Raw genomic sequence first — 21,006 nt, 5'->3', positions numbered from 1 at the left:
CAAGATAAGCAAGTGTACCATCAGGAAATCCAATAAATTAGTTAAGATATGTTTGTTTAAAATTTCCAACCATGTATTTTTCTGTTCATTTGTCTTCATGGCTAAAGTCAATTCTGTCCTCCATTCTTTCTTAAATTTTTTAAAGCCCAAAAAACCACTATCTTATCTTTTAGAGTCGGTTACAAAATGCGAAAAATAACATTTCATATTTGTTCTCAGACTCAAAAAATAATAAATTTTCTGAATCTTCATCACACAGTACTTGTTTCGTTACCTACCTAGAACTATTTATTCATATATCATACATATTCTCTTTTTATTTATTTTAAAATATAAAATTCAAAGATTACTCGAATCTCTTTCAATTTAATCAGATATTTAATATTTAAACTTGATTCTCGAAAAAATATCATAAATAAATATATTGTTTTTATTATTTTATTGCGTCGTGTTCTCTTGCAAGTGGTTAGATACAAACCATGTTGACGATGAGAGTTTCTTCGTTATTAAGCTGCACTCACACTTTCCATGGTTCATCGATTCAACCTCAAAGCCTCTGCAACAGAAACGTTACTACTGTTACTACTACGGTATTCAGTAGAAGAACTAGTTACATTGGTGTATCAATGGCGGTGACAACTAGGGAGCAAGAGATTGTGTTGGAAGAGGAGAAGAAGAAGCTTCAGTTAGGGATTGCTGAGTTTTACGATGAATCTTCTGGAATATGGGAGGATATTTGGGGGGACCATATGCATCATGGATTTTATGATCCTGATTCTACTGTTTCGGTTGCGGATCATCGTGAGGCTCAGATCCGAATGATTGAACAGTCTTTGAGTTTTGCTTCTCTTTCTGGTATTCTTTTCGTTCATCTTTTTTTTGTTGTTGTATTGTTTTGTATTGTATTGTAGCATGTTATAGGATTTTTTTATGCATTCAATGCAAGTAATAGTACTATGTTTTTTTAGGTTTTGAAATTCACTAGTTTATAGGCTATTTATTGGCTAGAAAATAAGGATTTTCAATCATTAGTTTGTCACCTAAACATATAAATTATATTGCCATTTTGGCAGGTGATCTGTGGCTATCACTTTAGTCTTTGAATCTATCAAAATTAGAAAAGTTTACATAAATATGTTTTTTTAGTCAATTTATGTGTTTTTAGTTAGGCAATTTGGTTCGTGAAGTTACTATGGGAAAATACACTTGAGTTTTTTTTATATATTTGAGAGAGTGTTGGGGTAGCATCTATAGTAGAGAAGATGGTGGAAAATAGACTTATGTGGTTTGAGCATGTAGAGAGAAGACATGTAGATTCGATGGTAAGGAGAGTAAATCAGATGAAAAAAAGTCAAACAACTACATGAAGAAGAAGACTTAGAAAGACTATAAGAAAAATTATTAAGAAAGATTTTGAGATTAACGATTTGGATAAAAGTATGGTATGACTAAAGTTTATCCATGTAGCCGACCCCACTAGTGGGACAAGACTTGTTTGTTGTTGTATATAATTTTGATACATTTAGGGACTTTATTAGCAAATTTTAATGACAAAAATGGCTGTTTACTCCATGCTATGAAGGAGAGATATGAGTCATGAACATTAGACACAACACTGGTAATGATTTGAAAAAATAGAAGTGATTGAATGTAACCATCGATGTGGTGACGGTGTCCATGTCAGATGTCAAATACACCTTCAATATGAAGTTTTGGTACTACATAGGAAAAAAGGATTTCGGTTATTGTAAATAAATCAAAAAACCACTTCTCAACTGGAGAAGAGTAGGGTACTGTGTGTAATTTCAGATGTTATCAGAAGTAGTGATTTTTTTCATTTTTTTTCTGGTAAATTTGACCTTGACTGGACTGACTAACTAGTACTGACTACTTGCTGTTTTCGAATGAATGATTCCTTAGAAGACTCAACAAAATGGCCAAAGAGTGTAGTTGATGTTGGGTGTGGCATAGGGGGCAGTTCAAGGTACCTGGCCAAGAAATTTGGAGCAAGTTGTGTAGGCATCACTCTCAGTCCCGTTCAAGCTGAAAGAGCAAATGCTCTAGCTGCTGCTCAAGGATTAGCTGACAAGGTTTTTCTTTTTCTGGACATTTTCTCCTTTATCATTTTCTAACATATTTCACTTCTTGCGTCTCAATATTTGTTCAACTATGTTATTATTGTAATGAAACCCTCACCAAGGGTCTTAAGAACTTGAAAACATGTCTCATATTCAACACATGTTTGACACTTAGCACGACATTGACACATGTGGTTATATACTTATGTTCAATCACTTTCACTTTCTTAAATTATTACCTTGTCTGCGTCTTAGTGTCAGTATCGTGTGTCTGGTGTGTCGACTATCTATATCAGTGACTCATTGTGTGGCTGATATATTTACCTTTTGTGTTTATGTAATGTAATGGCAGGTTTCCTTTCGAGTTGCTGATGCTCTAGAGCAACCATTCCCTGACGGCCAGTTTGATCTGGTGTGGTCGATGGAGAGTGGAGAGCATATGCCTAACAAACCAAAGGTTTGAGTTCTCTTGTTGTCTCACTGGCATTCTACTTCACTTTCTTTGATATTTTATTTTCTTTATGCTTATAAAGTTGTAGCCAATTTCCTGTTTCATTCAAACTCTATTTCAGTTTGTTGGAGAGTTAGTTCGGGTAGCAGCACCAGGTGGCACCATAATTATAGTAACATGGTGCCATAGGGATCTTCGTCCCGACGAAAAATCCCTACAACCATGGGAGGAGAATCTCTTGAAGAAGATATGTGACTCATTTTATCTTCCAGCATGGTGCTCAACTGCTGAATATGTCAAATTGCTTGAGACCATGTCCCTTCAGGTAGTTAATGAATATACCAAATTATAAAAATTTCATTCTCTGCTATGAGTTGAGACATTTAATAGACTTCATTTGAGTCTAGTGTTGCTAATTTAAACAACATAATTGCATTTTTGTATACAATAGTTTATTGGATAAGCACTTAATCAATCACACTGTGTGTTATCAGTTTAGGCTGTGTTGCTATTTTGACATTGGTTGCTATCTATCTATCTAGGACATCAAATCAGCAGATTGGTCTCCCTTTGTTGCTCCATTTTGGCCAGCAGTTATACGTTCAGCGTTAACATGGAAGGGTTTCACTTCAATCTTAAGGAGTGGTAAGCTCAACATTATACTCTAATATGTGTTTATGATAATTTATCATGACTAATACTTAATATTTACTAAGAATATTTTGAAAAAAGTATTAAACTCCTTCATTCATCTATAACTTCTTATTTTCTGTGAAATAATTTAAAGTAACACTCTATATGTTACTGAGAATTATTTGCTTTTTGTTGTTGATGTGTGCAGGGCTAAAAACTATAAAAGGAGCTTTGGCTATGCCATTGATGATAGAAGGATTCAGGAAGGGTGTAATTAAGTTTGCCATTATCACATGTCGAAAGCCTGAAAACTAGGAGGGTCGATGATTTTATATTTTAGTATACTGAAACAGATTCTTACATGTCATTTTTCTTTTGGCAGTTCACAAATAGAAGAAATAAAGATAAGTGTTCTGCCACATCAAATCTTATTAGGATTGAATAACTGATATTGAAGGAAAAATGTAGCTTGCAATCGAAATGGTTGCTCAATATTGCTTTACAAACAAACAAAAATGTTTGTTTATTACATCATTTATTGTTCTTGTACTGTATAATCATTGTTTACCGAAGTTCCTTTTGAATCTGTGTTTCTTTCAGTGAATTTTCTTGATATATTCATGTGTTCATTTGAAAGTCGTTATTCTCATCAATTGGTTTTTATGTTGGTATTGGTTCTGAAAAATGAGAAAAAAATGATATTTTTTTGGTTGGCAGACAACGTCTTAGTTAGTAGTTCCTTTGTTTCTGCAGTTGTTTGCTCAAAATTTGTGGTCTATGGCACACAGTTTGAAAAGAAAGTTTCCAGAAAATCTGTGAGTTTCAAGCTTGCTTGCTCACACATCCCTTCAAGGGATCCTTGGTTTTTCATGGTTGCTCCAAATCTCAACCAATCTGTCATCTTTGGCTCCACCTTGAAAAGATACAATCATCTATATCTTAGCAAAAGTTGCATCCCTATATTGCAGTCGTTTGCTACCACATGATGTTAGAAAACTTCATTGTGTTCAATCCTATAAACGGATCTTGTTGCAACAAGATCCAATCACAGAATTGAACACAATGAAGTGTGGTAGCAAACTAGGCCATTAGATGTTGCAGAAGGTAGATGGTTGTAACTTGTAGATGGTGGTTACTAGTGTTTATTGTTGTGTGTGGTGATTTGTGCAATAAAAACCAATTATGTGGTTAAATGAATGTGTGGCTAATCATGTGATAATTTGAGTAATATTTTGTAGAAATACTCCTATAGTTTTACAGCTAGTGCAAATTTCAGTTTTTTTTTCTCTTTTTACTTTTTACTCTAAATAAATTAATCAATGAAAATGTGATATGAAGCCGTCTATCATATCTTTTCAAGTTATCCATATGCCAAAGCTAATAATAAATAAATCACATTTCATTTTACCTAATATAATACTTTACAAACATTAACATGAGACAAAAGTAGACATAAACTCTACCACTTCTCCATTTATGCAACATTTTGGTAGTTCAGCCAATTTGTTGATCACCAAATCACACATAACACAAGTGCATAGTTCAGGAGAGTTCAAGCATATAAAAGTACGAGGGCCAACATCAACACAGTTGATATCCTGTTTTTTACATACCATTCATGAGATATTGATGTAGTCATTGATGCAATCTATTGTCAGCAACGGCTAGTGTTCCAGGCCAGCTAAAAGTTCAATAAAATCGGACCAACACTCAAGATCCTATCCAGAATACCCTACGGCAAGAGAGTGATTGAGATATAGACTTCCATAAGGGGACTTCACATCAGATCCAGACTATTTCCTCATCATCATCTATTGGATTCAATTCGATTGTCTCCCGTATTCGGCGTCCTGTCAACTGGGAGAGGTTTTAACCTCCCGTCACATATAAGCTCGTCCACGCGTCATAAGCATTTCATTCGCTTTTGTAACTTGTAAGTTACGCATCTCTAATTTTACTAATTTGAGCGTTGGAGTGCTAACCTTACGGACACACCCTCGCTCCGCCGCACTGGAGATCTGCACCATCACATCAGAAGAACTTCATATATAAATGTGATCAATCGACTATTTTGCACTGGAATAATGACACCTCCCTAGGAATCATGTTTTGATTCTCACAAATTTCCATGTCGAATTCATCAGATCCTTTACGTTGGGTCATCTCACCGATATTTTCCTCAATCGATAACGGTAACATCTGATCCTGCCAATGGATTCGCCACTCCGATTTCAACCTCCATCCCATTACCACTTCATGTCATCTTCTCGATTATCAGATGATCAACCATCCTTAAAGAGTTACCTAAGAGATATATGCCTTGAGATCATAGATGAATGATGGGAAGAGAGAACTAAAAAATGAGAGACGAATCCTAGGGTTCTAAGATAAAGAAAAAGTGTATGAAGTTTACAACGAAGTTGTTCAGTTGGTAATAACTCCAAAATAGAAAATCAGACAGTGTCAAAGATTATGATTGACAAATGAAGTTCATGCGACATCATGTACGCCAGTCTCTTTGAGGAGTTGGGACTAGATAAAAAAGATTATATGAAGTTGCATGTCTCTACTACCTTAAGGGTTATGGTTTTGTAGCTTGTCTTTTAAGCTTTTGATTTTAGTTTTATGTCATTGAGTCTACTACCTTAAGGGTTATGGTTTTGTAGCTTGTCTTTTAAGCTTTTGATTTTAGTTTTATGTCATTGAGTCTACTACCTTAAGGGTTATGGTTTTGTAGCTTGTCTTTTAAGCTTTTGATTTTAGTTTTATGTCATTGAATCTGCTCATCAATTGCATATTTCTGGATTGACTTTTAAATCTGTTTTTTAGCATGCATAAATCAAACTATTTGATTATAGTGTAAGCAATATACTTTAAGTAAATTTGTTGATTTTTTGGATCAAGAACTATATTTGAGATTGGTTCAAAGTCATGACATTTGTAAAATCTCAAAACCTCTTTAAAATTGCAAATCACAACTTGCAAATAATTGAATCAAATGAAATAGAATCTTTCGGGAAATGTTTAAGCTATCATTACTCAAATAACAACTTGTACTTGATTCGAATCATAACATTTTGATTTGAATCACAACTTGCACTTGATTTGAATCATGCAAGACTGCATTTTTATAGTTTATCGCTCTCATTTGATTCGTATCACATGTTTTTATGACTCAAATCATGTGACTCAAATCACACATCTTGTGACTCGAATCACACAGATAGATTTCTCATATGTTTCAGATCTTAATTCAAATCACTTTGTCCTTTGATTCAAATCTTACTTTTTCCTTATGACTCGAATCATGTTGGTGGAGGATACGAGGATCAAATAGTATATAAAGGGAGTTGAATATACCGTAACCCTAAAACCCTTTACAAAAACATTTACTTTTATAAAATCAGTTTTACAAACAAATGTGCAGAGTATAAGCTCTAAGGCCAATTGTTGATACCATGGAAGCAAATTACAAACGGAAGCAAAATATAGTGACGATTTTATAAAACATATGATTAAATGGATATTACAGTTAAATCAAATTATTAGAAATCAAAATAGTTGAGAAATATGAATTTGTTTAAATAAGCAATTCAACAATAATTATAATTCAATTTTCATACAAAGTTCTAATTGAATTTGATTAATCGAAAGATCAATCTAACAACAAGAGTTGATACAATAATATATGCAAGAGAGAATGTTCAAATGACTAGATCTATCACAGATCTAAACTTTAATCACAAAATTTCTATAAGAAGATAAACCCTAATATATTATTATATGAGAGCAATACAAACCTAAGCATGCAAATTATACAGAAAATTAAAGAGAGTGAGGGTAGAAAAAGAGTACACTGGAATTATAATAGTTCAACTCTATCGTTCTTTGCAGAAGCTTAATTCACTCTTCAATGGTTTTACTATTGAAAATTTGTTAACTTCTAATAATAATAATAATATGTTAATTGTTTACAGAAATTATACAACCACTTAATACAAGATACTCCTGAAAATAGCTAGTTTTCTATCTTGATCCTCTCTTGTTGTATACGATGTCTGCTTCGCCGATCTTACAAGATCTACATGATCTCTTACTGTATCAATAATTATATCAAGCCTCCATTATGTAACAACCTTTACTCGGTCCTACCGGTCCCTTGAACCAAGGACCAAGCTAGTGCATTGAAAAGGTGGGCCCATGCCCCCACCACAATTACCCCTTATTCCATATTTAATATTATAAATAATATATTAACATTTTTAATGTATTAAAAATTAGGAAGAAAATTTTATTATGACACCCACTTAATAAATAATATTGAATAATTTAGTTCTCACACACACACCTATATTCAACTACATTTAAAATATTCAATTGTTTGCTTTTCTTTTAAAAAAATGATTAGTTCTATATAATAAATAAAATAAATACTTTAAATAAAATTAACTTTTCTTTTTCTATTCCTATTAATTCTCTTTGACTTTTTTCAAGGACAAACAAATCACTTTTTGTATTCCTCTTTCTCTTAATGCAAAGTGCATCTCTGTTATCAATTTCTTCTTTATAGTTGATCTTTTAAAATATAAAATTTTTAATTTTAATTTTTATGAATTTACAATTTATTTTTATTATTATAATTAGAGTACAAATATATTATTACCTTATTGAGTTTGAGATTGTGTTAACTGTAGAAAATTTATTTTTAGAGTTTTGTAGTGTTTGTATCAACTTTATAGTATTAGTATGAACTTTCTAAATATGATTTTAGTTGTGATTTTTTATTTTGTTTTTAGTAATACGCAATGGAAAAATATTTCAAAAGAAAATCAACAAAGTAATCATCAACTCCTAATCCTCATACACTTAATGAACATGAAAGCCTCAAATGGGGTCTTCCCATGAAAAAAAGATTTTTGGAGTTTGAATTGGAAAAACTTCCTAATGATCTTGATGCTGCAACTGTCACTACTCAAGTTATACTTGATGATCTTGGAGATAACTTATTTGTTATTTTAATTGATGAATCTCGTGATATCTTAGTGAAGAAGCAAATGGTGGTGGTTATACGTTATGTAAATAATGAAGGAAAATTTATTGACCATTTTCTTGGTTTTGTTCATGTTTCAAATACTAGTGCTCTAACACTTAAATCAGTTTTGAAGTCATTATTTTCAAAATATGGATTAAGTTTGTCAAGGATACATGGACAAGGCTATGACGAAGCAAATAATATGCAAGGTGAATATAATGGTCAAAAAAGTTTAATTTTAAAAGAGAATCGTTTTGCATTTTTTATTTATTATTTTGCCCATCTACTCCAATTAGCTCTTGTGACATTAGAAAAAAATCATTCTAAAATTGATTAATTTTTTTAATTTGGTTATTAATTTGTATAATGTTGATGGAGCATCATGTAAGCGTCGAAATATTTTTCGAGAAAGTCAAGCTACAAAGGTAAAAGAAGCATTGGAATAGGGAGAAATCTCTAGTGGGCGTGGCTTGAATCAAGAAGTGACAATTAAGAAGGTGGTGGAAACAAGATGAAGCTCGCAATATGGTATATTACTTAGTATAATTTCTCTATTCTCTTCTATGATTGATGTGTTAGAAATGATTGAGATTTAGATTTAAAAAAAGGTGAAGCACTAATTTAGATGAATTATATGCAATCTTTTGAATTTATTTTCATCTTGCACCTAATGAAAAAGTTATAGGAATTACACATGATGTATCTCAAGTATTACAAAGAAGTGATCAAGATATTGTAAATGCTATGAAGTTATTAAAAGTGTATAAAATAAGGCTACAAGCTATAAGAGAAAATGGTTGAAATTCTTTATTGAATGATGTTTCATTATTTTGTGAGCATAATGATATTGATATTTCAAATATGGATGACAGTTTTTAACCAGCACAAAAAAAATTCAAAGAGAAAAATGGAGAAAGTATCTAATTTACATAATTTTCAAGTTGAATTGTTTTATGAAGTGATTGATTGATAACTTCAAGAGTTGAATAATTGTTTTACAAAAGTGAATAATGAGTTGCTCCTTTATGTAACTTGTTTAATTCTAAGACATTCATTTTATGTGTTTGATAAGAACAAGTTGATTCGTTTAGCTCAATTTTATCCTTTAGAATTTTTCTAAGTTGAATTATTGGATCTAGATTGTCAGCTTGAAAACTATTTCTTAGATGTATGCTCTGACAGTGAGTTTTCAGAATTAAAGGGGATTAGTGATCTTTCTATTAAGCTCGTAGAGACCAAAAATAATGTAGTGTATCCATTGATATATTTGCTTTTAAAGTTATCTCTGATATTACTGGTGGTAATTGTAATAGCTGAAAGAGCTTTCTATGTTACGAATATTATCAAGAATCGAATGTGAAATTGCATGGGTGATGAATGATTAAATGATTGCTTAGTTACTTACATTGAAAGATATTTTTTTATGTTGAAAATTAAAAAATCATTCAATATTTTCATAACATGAAAAACCGTCGAGAACAATTATAATGTGTATTTATATTTTTGAAAAATAAAATATTATATTTATATTGACCCCACTACTCAATTTTTTTTGGCTTTGTCCCTGCCTTGAACAATGATCTATCTAAAGAACACAGAAACTACGAATTTGTCCGTAGGATTCCACATATCACTACCAAAGCAACCTGGAGAAAAAACTTCTTCTTTTTCCTATTGGATTGCCAAACTCCAGTAATCACACACAATTTGAATCTTGACCTGCAACTCAAGAACACCACTAGCATTAACAAAGAATAAACCTCATTTATGATAGATCTCACATTCTCTAATAATTGAGAAACAATTGATTTTAATCTTGCTAGAGGTTAAGGATGAGTTCAGATGCAAAAGACATGTGTGAGAAGGTGTTCTTTGAAAGTGGGTTTTTAAGTTTTTAGAAAGACTTGCAAAGTTATGATTATCATCACAATAATCACTCTATGTTAATGATGATGAAAAGAGAAAAATGATTTATATAGGTGCTTGAGATTATGCATAAAAATGAGTGAAACATGATGTTTGATGCAAATTATAAGCACATGTATTATTTGAGCAATTGACAAAGTAATTTAGATATAGATCTAAAACATATGAGAAATCAATTTCAGTGATTTGATTCATGAACAATGTGATTCTAATCAAGACTGAAGTCACGATTCAATCATGAACAACGTGATTTGAATCAAGCATGTCAGAGGCAAATCCGGGAGTTTTTACCACTTAATGATTCAAGTCAGGAACAGTGTGATTCGAGTCACAAAACTCTGTGATTTGAGTCATTAACAGTGTGAGTCAAATCATGACAACATCATAAATGTCCTAGAAGTATTTGTTTCATTTAATTCAAATCATATGATGTGTGATTCAAATCACACACCTAAAATCTCAAATTTTTGCATCTGAAATATGTTTTGAGATCCTACTGATGTTATGACTTGAACCAATCTCAAATATTCTTCTTGATCCAGAAAACCCACTAATCGACTTAAAGTATATTGCGCACACTAAAAAACAAACGGTTTGATTTATGCATGTTAAACCACGATTGTATGCAAAACACTATTGAGAAAATTTCTTTAGCCTTAATCATAGTTTCAAGAAAGTGCTGACATTACTTTTTGGTGCATATTGTCATCGTCTAGATTGACCAAAATCTCAAGCAAGTCATCCACAGGCCGGACCTCGCAGGAAGAGTGACAGAATGGTCAATCGAAATATTTGAGTTCAATATCTTCTTTGAACTAAGGAAATATTTGGGGCATATTTAATTGCATAAATGACATCATTTATGCTACTTCCATGCATAATGTGGTTTGTCTTCACAAATTAATCATGTGATAGTAAGGGAAGAGGCGTGGGGGATAATCCTTGAGAGTGAAGCATTGCTAGTAGTCGAAGTATCCTTGTATTTTGAACTCCAAACTACCAATTATCAAGCAAAGTACGAAGCCTTTATCGGTCCCACTCTAGGCTTAGAAATGGGAGCATGAAAAATCGAATGAAGAACATATTCACAACTGGTCGTTTCCCAAGTAAAGGTGGAAGTGCAAACTAAAGACCCATTGATGCAAAACTATGTCACCTTAATAAGAGGGAATCTGTCCATGTTTAGATCCCATGAGACCGCACACATACCACAAGAGCTAAACACGAGGGAATACAACTTGACTAAACTTGCAAGCGCAAGAGCGTCATGTGTCAATCACCTTTTCATACATAAAACATTAGGCAACCCAACATTAAAAATTTGAAGATGATGGTGGCTCTGATGAACGACACCACTTGTTCCTCATAGGCATATAAGATCATGGTGTATATCGAGTTCAAGACTCTACCAATCGACCCTCCCAGAGCCATATGCGTAAAAAGAAGGACAAGTTCATATTCGATCTTAGGGGGGACGTTGTACATAAGAGTCTTGAACACCCTTTATTGAAATGCCTCAGAAAAGGATAAGCCACATACACATTTGTCGAGATCCACATGGTCATGGTCGGAAAATGCCTAGAAGAAAGAGCTCTCACCAAAAAGATTCTTAGGCCCTGGTGCTACTAGACATCAATGGTTTAAGACGCCAAAACTTATGTCAAGACATGTGAGAAATGTTAGAATCATATGGACATCCACCTGCTCCTCCATGCAAACTCAGTTTATTGACTTTGCCATGTCCCTTCTCCTAGTAGGGAATGGATATCTTTAGCCATTTCCAATTGACTCTTGGACAACTAAAATTTCTAATTGTAGGTAAGATACAACATTTTCCAATCCATTGTCACAACCAACAAAACCCAGTTCACAGACAAGAATCTGAAGAAACTCTTCGAAGATCTTATGATCAAACACCCTTTTACGTCAGTGGGTCACCCATATACCAACGGACAAGCTAAAGCTTTTGAACGAGTGTTGTTAAGAGGGATGAAGACAAGACTCTAAGGATATAAAGGGAATTAGTTTGTGGAACTCCCACATGTTCTTTGGGCATATCAAACTACGCCTCATCCAACAACAAACTAGACCACTTTCAAGCTCACCTATGACATCGGGGCCATCATCCCAGCCTAAGTTGGGGAATTCATTTGGAGAATAACGCATCCTTTGCAAGAGGGGAACCATTCTCTAGCCATCAAAGAAGAGTTAGATCTCTTAGACGAAAGGAGATGATTCACTGCCTTCACGAGTGTCTTCCTCAAGGAAGTCGCCGACACCAAGTACAACAAGAAGGTATAAACTCGAAGTTTCCAACCCGGTGATCTCATACTCCATAAGGCTGATGTTGAAGGGAAGAATGCTAACGAAGAAACGTTTGATACCAATTAGAAATGACCATATCGAGTCTGAGTTAGTTCAGACAAATGAACTTAGACCCTTAAAACCCTTCCCATAAAACTCATTCTAATGACCTCGAATGCTACGAAATTGAAGCATTATTACAAATTAGTTGTTTCTTTTTTAAAATAAATATTGAGTTTTTAAATAAATATTGATTATGACCCTTTCAATGATTTGATTGATTAACCTACTTAAAATTCTATGTCATTTATAAATAATAAAACTAATATTTAAATAATTTATTATATAATTCGTTTAGTATCGTAAATTGTACCGGACTCTATATTTAAGAGAATCTATAAAAAAAACTAGTAATTGAATTGTTCCTAAGATGTTTTCAAAAAAAATTCTAATAAATTTTTAAGGTAATTAAACTTTATTTTGATATTTAATTTAATGTTTTTTGAAATCCGACTCTATAAAATATTATATTCTAATTTTAATTTTAATTTATAATAATATATGAGATTAATTATTATGCATTGTCAGTGTAAAAAGTCGATTCATCACCATCACCCGTTTGTATTATATTATAAGTCAAATTTATTTCAATTAAATCCATAATATATTTAAATGAAAAAAAATCAATATAAGTTAATCAATTTATGTTTTAACTAAAAGTAAATTGTCACTTTACCAAGTACATACACCTTCACGTGAGAGTTTGTTAGAGGCATCTCAACTTGTTTTATCTCATTAACTCTCCATATATGAGAAGTTTCATTAGAACCTTCTTCTTATCTTTTGTGTTAAGTTAAAAAATAAAAGAGTCCAAAGTAAAACCAGTTTAAACAAACAAATCATGCTGCATTAACCTAATATCTTTTGTCCATGTATGAAAGCATCTATCTCCTACATGAAGTGAAAACACACACACGAGGAACAAGAAAAGAAGAACTAAAAAAAGATCAAAATTACTTTTCCATATTTTCCTCCACAAATCTAGTTTTATTAGTAGTATTATGATAAAAGAATCCTATAGTTGTCTTGTGAATGGGGTTTCACCATTGACTTTGTAATGAAAACAGACAAAGATTCGGTAACGAGGACACAAAAGTGCTTCCTTCTTGCTTTTGTTTCACAAGGGTCAGCTGCAACAAAACCACACTTTGACAATTTCTACTTTCTCTTTCTTTTATGCAACATTAAATTATTAAACTATTGTTCCACCACTTTTTTTGTTTTCTTTCAACCGAATCCAAAGCTCCTCTAACCATAGATAGTCAACTAGTTATGTGAAAATCCGTTGACATAGATATGCAACCGAATCTAATGTAACAAACAACATTAAAGCAAACTCACACGTGTGTTGTTTGTGTGTGCGTGTGTCTTGTGAATGAGAATATGTCTTTGTGAGTACACACACAACACTACACTACACTACACTACTGTCAAAGTGTCAACTATCCATTGTTGTGAACATTAATATTATAAAAACTCATTCTAACGAAGCTTCCTCTCTCTTGAGTTGAGAACCTCACTTTCTCTTTTTCACTTTTTTAGATTTTCATCCTTCAACATAAACCCCATTTTCATTCATTCCTTCATCTCATCTTGCATCAGAACTCAGAACTACCTTCACTTCTTTCTTTCTTTCAGGTACCTTTCTTTTTCTTACTTTGATTCATCTTGTTCTTTTATGAATTTGAATATGTGTTTCTTTGAGTGAGTTTTTTTTTAGTGTTATTTGGAATTATGAGTTTATTTTGAGGGTTTCTAGTAAAAGGGGTGAAATTTTTTCTGCTGTTTGCATTTGAAGTTTCAAGGTTAATGTTTGCTTTTGAAGAATAGCTTCTTAAGATTGAAGGGTTTTTGTTTAACAGTTGTAAAGTTTTGATTTTTAATCTGTTAGCATAGTGAATTAAGCTTTGCAATTTTTTGTTGCTAGATTAAAAGGGGTTGGAGAATGAAAGGGAAAGTTTTGACCTTTTTCATGGTTACCCTTTTTCCTGATGGATTTATATGTTTATATAAAAGTCATTATTATTCTCACCAATTGGTTTTTATGTTGGTATTGATAATGAAAAATGGAAAAAAAAATTGATTTTTATTGGTTACATCTTGCTTAGCTATTACCTAATAGTTGCTTTGTTTCTTTCTGCAGTTGTTTGTTTCAATTTGTTGTCAATGGCACATAGTTTGAAAAGAAAGTCTCCAGAAAATGGAGACAATCTACTCTTCAACAGCTTTTCGCTTGATGATTTGAATGAAGATCTCTTTGAGAGAGTACTTTCGTGGCTGCCGACTTCGTCTTTCTTTCGCCTTACTTCTGTCTGCAAAAGATGGAAATCAGCTGCTGCTTCTGTGAGTTTCAAGCTCGCTTGCTCACAAGTCCCTTCAAGGGATCCTTGGTTTTTCATGGTTGCTCCGAGTCTCAACCAATCGGTTATTTTTGACTCGGCTGAAAACAGTTGGAAAAGACTCAATCATCCGAATCTTCTGCTCGAAGATTCTAACAAAAGTTGCATACCTGTTGCAGCCTCTAATGGCCTAGTTTGCTACCGCACGGAGTTGGGGAACTTCATTGTGTCCAATCCTGTGACCGGGTCTTGTTGCGAACTTCCTCCGTTGAATCTCAACTCAGAAAACCAATCTCTCAATGCTGTTGTTATGAGTGCTTCTTTCAATGACCAAATGTCCTACAAGATTGTGTTGGTCTTTGGTGAACTACCGAATCTTTCGTTTAAAGTTTATAACTCTAGCTCAGCCTGTTGGGAAGACGAGAATGCTCTTGGCAGGAAGGTCGATGATAGCTCGTCGGATTGTGATTCGACTGACGACAATGTTGTTTACTTCCTGAGCAAGGCCGGAAACGTGGTGGCAAGTAGCATGCAGAGAAGTCCAACCAAGCAATATTCATCGGTCATTACTAACAAAGACGGTCAGGAGATAGTCTATTTCCTGAGCTCCTCCGGAACCGTTGTAGCTTGCAACTTGACTTGCAAATCTTTCCTTGAGTACCCTAGGTTGTTACCTGTTTTCTGCGAGTACTCTATCGACATTGTAGAGTGTAACGGTGAGATGCTAGTTGTTTTGTTATCAGAATTCTTGGAAAGCACGAGTCTTCGTGTGTGGAAATTCGACGAGGCTAACCGTTGCTGGCAACAGATTGCAGCAATGCCTGCGTCAATGTCTCACGAATGGTACGGAAAGAAGCCGGATATCAACTGTGTTGGTGCCGGTTCTCGGATTTTTATATGCTTGAACTCTCCCGAGCTATGCACTTATGTTACATGTGATTTGGTGACCAACAAATGGGTTGAATTGCCAAAATGTTGCATAAATGGAGAAGTCATGGAGTTCATGTCTGCTTTTTCGTTCGAGCCGAGGATAGAGGCTTCTGTGTGACCGCGAAACGGCCTAGTCCGATTTCTTGGTTTTGGTTATGAACCCTTTTTTATGTTCTGTTTGGTTTAATGTTAATTTGATTTGTACTTGACTTTTATTCATGCAACATAGCTAGAGATGGAAGCTAACCAAATGATTTGATTGTTGACAGATTGATTATATTGTAATATTCTTAACTGAATGTGAGATGTAACATTGTTATCATTTAGTGATATTATCAATGAATGATCTTGTTCGTGATTCTTTGTCTCATGTTAATGCTTGTAAAGTATTTCATTTTATAAGCCAAAAGTTTCTGTCTGAAATGCAATTTATTTGTTAAGGATAACTTAAAAGCTTCATAATCATATCAAAGTTCATTGATTTTTTTTAGTCTTAATCCTATTATCATTGATATTTTTGTGCAACATGTTACTTTCAATATGTTTCGAGTAATATTTCTGCTATTTATGCCTCAAAGAATTACATTACTATGAGGCAATTATGGAATTCTTTGAGTGAGGAAAAGATAAACACTCAACACCCTCAAGATCTTCTATGAAGGATTTCTAGCATTAGACCGATAACTATGATCTTATTCATCTTCATATCTGAGGTGAACAACTTTTTTAGGGCCAGTGGTAGAAGAGGGACATAATTCACTAAAAGTGGCTTCACAGAGCCATCTATAGTTAGGAGGGGTTAGTTGCTTGGAATATTGTCACTTGCAGCATTGTTTTGATAATTCCCTGTCTTGTTAAACTTTAAGGTCTGTGATACTAAACACACCACCTCTTTTAAATTTATGAAGATATGGACTCCTAATTCTAATTGTGTTAATTTGTTTAAAAATGTTTGAAAAGAGAGGATCATGAGATGTCCCATGGTGGGTTTAAGAATCAAGTTGGAAAAACATAACTTAAAAGACTAAAGACTGATATAACAATATTTTTGGAAACATGCATATATTGGTGCGCAAAAGCATACGGTTCTGGACCAGCTAAAGGCCCAATTAACCAAGGTCCAATCCATCTTAAATTCACTATACTCGATCCAAAATATAAAAATAATTCACATGTTAAGAGTAAGGTATGATCTCTAATCTCATCTTTCATTATTCTCATTGAATCTTGAGTTGACTTTGGTGTTGAAGTGTTAACCATGCATGTCCACCCCACACCACCATAAAGGAGATCGAAGTCACCGTTCAAGATCACCAGTTATTCAACTATCTCCATTTATGGTTCCTAAGCAGAGCTAAAACATCCATTTATGTTTCCCGAACGGAACAATGACGCCGCCTATGGGAATCAACTTTCGCTTCCTATGATTTCCATGAAAATCGTGTTCACTTGACAACACCATCGAACAAATTCAGAGGTTTGAGATCTCAATTCTTTTGGTTCGTATCCAAATCTCCAACTTACTAGTTCGTAACCTCTTTAGATTACCGAATCAAGAACAAATCAACTTATGATTCATACGTTCTTGCCGAATCTAAAACGCCTTTCAGTTTCATCGTTTAGAGCCTTCTCAGATCTTAGAATCGAGAAGCACTCAGAAGCGAATCCAGAGATCCATCGCAGTTGATTCGACGAATCATCTTCTCAGGTGCGATTCTCCAAAATCCAAATCTTTGATTCTCTCATAAACTCCGCAAAGTATCCAAAGGAAAGATCCTAGATTCAGATCTAGGGTTGCTCTGAGGTGTGAAGGCTATGTCCATGAAGAGTACAATAGGAATTCGAGGAACTTATCGTGGCGACCTAAAAGATAATACAAGTTCATAGTTAACGTCGGGCGTCAGTCCAATATCGAGGTGCATCAAGGGGGTACCACAAGATTTCTACTAGATGAATTGGGGTCTCCTTAGAGCAGATCATAGAGTAAAGGTCCATTGTGCCCGAAGAAGGATATCCTGGATTCTACTTGCAAGAGACCGGTCGGTAGCCACTTTTGACCACATCTCTACGTCCATGTTCCATAGTAAAGGTTGGACATGCCTGTTAAGGAACACCGTCAATGGTCGACCATCATCCGATTCTCCGAGAAGTTGATTAGTCAGTCGGACCTGCCGCAAGAGGACCCAAAATCTACTTGAGATAGATACCCACTCAGAAATAGGAAGGAAGTTGTGGAATCTCGACCCCGATGATTAAAAGGTGTTTCAACAAAGCATTGGAAAATGCAATTCGATGAGCTCAAAGTTCCAACGACCATCCTCAAGCTGCATCCTCGAAGCAAACGACTATCCAAACAAATATCAAAAGTCAAGTACAAGGCGGGACACCTCGGCGCCCCGTCAAATCAAAGGAAATGCTTTAAAGTGCGAAGTGCACTCAACCTAACACCCCATGAAAGAAAAACGACCAAAGACCCAGATACCGTTCATCCACGTCGAAGTCGCCGTTGAAGGTTAATTGACTCGGCATGTCATTATTTATTTGATACGGACTTAACGCATCTCTACGATTACGATACGGCTCAAGCACACTTTATGTCTGATTGCATATCTGATACAGACTTGACACGTCTATATGATTTTGATATGGCTTAAATGAACCACCTACATGATTGCGTATCTGATACATACTTAAACATCTATGTGATTCATATACGTCTTAAACGCACCGTCTGCATGATTGCATATCTAATACATACTTAATGCATCTATACGATTCTGATACGACTTAAATGCATCTCCTGCATGAATGTGTATCTGATATAGACTTAACACATTTAAGCGATTATGATACGACTTAAGCATATTTTGTGTCGTATTGCATATAGGATACAGACTTAACACACGTTTGTGATTTTGATATGGCACAAATGCAAACCTTGCATGACTCCTCATCTGAGGCATAATAAATTCATTTTGCGTAGTTGGTGCACCTGATGTGTGTGAACCTCAAGTGCATGGTTGTGTCAAGTAGTAAAAAGTATCGATCCCACAAAAATATATATGATTATCAATTTTTATTTCAACTATGTAAATCTAAAGTGATCGAAATTGGTTAGCTTGATTGCAGATTGAAAAATAGATTTAAAAGATAATAAAAAAGCATGACTTAGGAGTTACGATTTTCCTTCTAGACTTACCCCTGAGATTATTAACATTTGCATAACTAGAAAATTCAAGCCATTTTTATAGAAAATTAGATAAATTTGTGTGTCACCCACATTCGTGGTGTGCACATCTAAACATGTTTCAGAGACGGTTAAGCAATCAAATCAAAGGCGTTTCTCCTTATCACGTGACGAAACATCTTGATTGTATCTCAATAGAGATCAAGCCGCCTTGTTAGTGGCGCCTCAAAATCAATTATTTAGCAACTTGCGTTCAGATGTCGAATCATTATCTTTCGATACATGATCGACATCTCTTATGACTTTAGTTTCGCAACAGTCATAGACATGGATTAGATTTCAAGTTCTAAAATAAAGTAAATTTAAACTTCTCGTAATTTCAAGTGAATAACTTAGTATGGGTTAGTCATGAGAAGGCTCTTATAATCCCATGTCCCTAAGGATCTACCCACTCATGGTGAGATGGACAACAACAATAAGTAAATTAAAGGGCATTGCATGAAAAAGTAAATAAAGGGAATATAAATAAAGCTATAATAAACTAAAGATGAAGATGAAAGCAAGATTATACTAATAATGCTGGAATTTACAAAAGGTTGTTAATAACTTAAGCTAAGAACAAGAACAACAATTATTTAGAATGATATAGTGAAAGATGATGGATCTTCCTAAGTCTCACCCTTAGGTGTCTCCCCTTTTCCCTTGAAGCTTAAGTCCCTTTTTATACTAATCCTAGGCTTAACTCACTCATTATTAGCACTAAATTCAAGCAAATCAATAACTAGTTTCTTAGCTATGAAGTTTCAGAGGTTACAAATGCTGAAAAGTCACAAAAGAAGTCAAAAGATCAAAAGTTTGTAACTGCCTAAGTGCTGACACATGTCGTATCATGGAATAAGAGTTGGATGTTTCAGTTTCTAGTTGCTTGTATGGAGGGCCTTCAAAGGGTACAACACGACCCATGTCATGGGGCACATCCAAGTCGTGTCGGTCTCGGGAAATTTGTATCAAAAACATGCCTTTTTTGTCTAATCTTCATCCTTTTTCGTCCTGATTCGCTCCATTGACCACTTATTACCTGATATCACAAAAGGGAAGCAAAAACGCATAAATTGAAGAGGAATGATGAAAACACACATGAAATCGAAAGTAAAACAAGCTAAAAATAAGAGACATTTACCCCTTATCAAATACCCATGTCGGATATAGCCAATCCGAAGGCGTAGGTGGTGGATCCCAAAGATGTCCACCTCAATCAGAGTTAAGCCCCGTGGGTAGGTACGGGGATCCTACCTTTGGTCGGGGAACAATCCTCTGTAACACGGAGCATGATACAAAGTATGACTACATGATGGTGACTTCGCCGATCCAAGACTTCTCACCCCAAGGAATGCAGGAAATTCACTAAATGCGCCATAAAAATTAGTGCACTACTATAGCTAGCTCTAAATACAACGAACATGTTTAGAAACAAAAAATGGTAGCTAACATTATTCAATGCACCAAGTTGAAAAAATTAGGAAAGTTCCAGAGGTACATTTTCCATTTCATTACAATCAAATAGATTATTTCCTTTGTAAAGCAAGCAATTGAGGATCTTGCACACAAAATAGACATTCCATTGTAGCCGATGAATGTCTGCGGTCCGACCTAAACTCTAAAGTTAATAAAGACTTCTCAGAGAAAAAAATTAAGCCCAAAAGTTACAATAATTCGTAAAAAATGATAATGATAAAACGAAGACAGACACACAACCCTAAACTGAATATTACGTGAGCATTCAAGGTAAAATATTTCATTAAGTATAAAAAATTGTTATACCCAAGGGACAAAAGCTTGGGAAGTATTGAATGAAATAAAAATCAGTACAAGAAAAGAAAAATAAACCATAAGCATATGAAGTCGATGCACTTGGACCGCGTCCTTGAGTTACCCCTAAAGCAAACATGAATGGGTCCGACATCTTAGTAGAAATTACAACATCGAGGCATAACTTCCTCATCTATTCCACAACTTGCTTGTGGTCTCTGAGAACATCCCGCATTGTTCATTCAAGATAGTCAAAG

At 34.2% G+C, this 21,006-nt stretch overlaps 2 protein-coding genes across 2 annotated transcripts; both read left to right on the top strand.

Moving 5' to 3' along the window:
* Window positions 1-403: 403 nt before the first annotated feature.
* On the top strand, window positions 404-3,777 carry LOC127091611 (tocopherol O-methyltransferase, chloroplastic). The gene is made up of 6 exons (XM_051030296.1): window positions 404-855; window positions 1,921-2,090; window positions 2,431-2,535; window positions 2,651-2,854; window positions 3,072-3,174; window positions 3,371-3,777. Exons 1-6 carry the CDS (start codon window positions 480-482, stop codon window positions 3,475-3,477), a joined length of 1,065 nt encoding a protein of 354 aa, XP_050886253.1. The 5' UTR covers window positions 404-479; the 3' UTR covers window positions 3,478-3,777.
* Window positions 3,778-13,689: 9,912 nt separating this feature from the next.
* LOC127091609 (F-box only protein 13) lies at window positions 13,690-16,111 on the top strand. The gene is made up of 2 exons (XM_051030295.1): window positions 13,690-14,122; window positions 14,628-16,111. Exon 2 carries the CDS (start codon window positions 14,651-14,653, stop codon window positions 15,869-15,871), a length of 1,221 nt encoding a protein of 406 aa, XP_050886252.1. The 5' UTR covers window positions 13,690-14,122; window positions 14,628-14,650; the 3' UTR covers window positions 15,872-16,111.
* The last annotated feature ends 4,895 nt before the right edge of the window (window positions 16,112-21,006 follow it).

This window comes from Lathyrus oleraceus, chromosome 6 (assembly GCF_024323335.1).
Source record: "Lathyrus oleraceus cultivar Zhongwan6 chromosome 6, CAAS_Psat_ZW6_1.0, whole genome shotgun sequence".
NCBI lineage: Eukaryota > Viridiplantae > Streptophyta > Magnoliopsida > Fabales > Fabaceae > Lathyrus > Lathyrus oleraceus.
The sequence above is the reverse complement of the archived record's forward strand: the minus strand, read 5'-3'. Positions and strand labels throughout refer to the sequence as shown.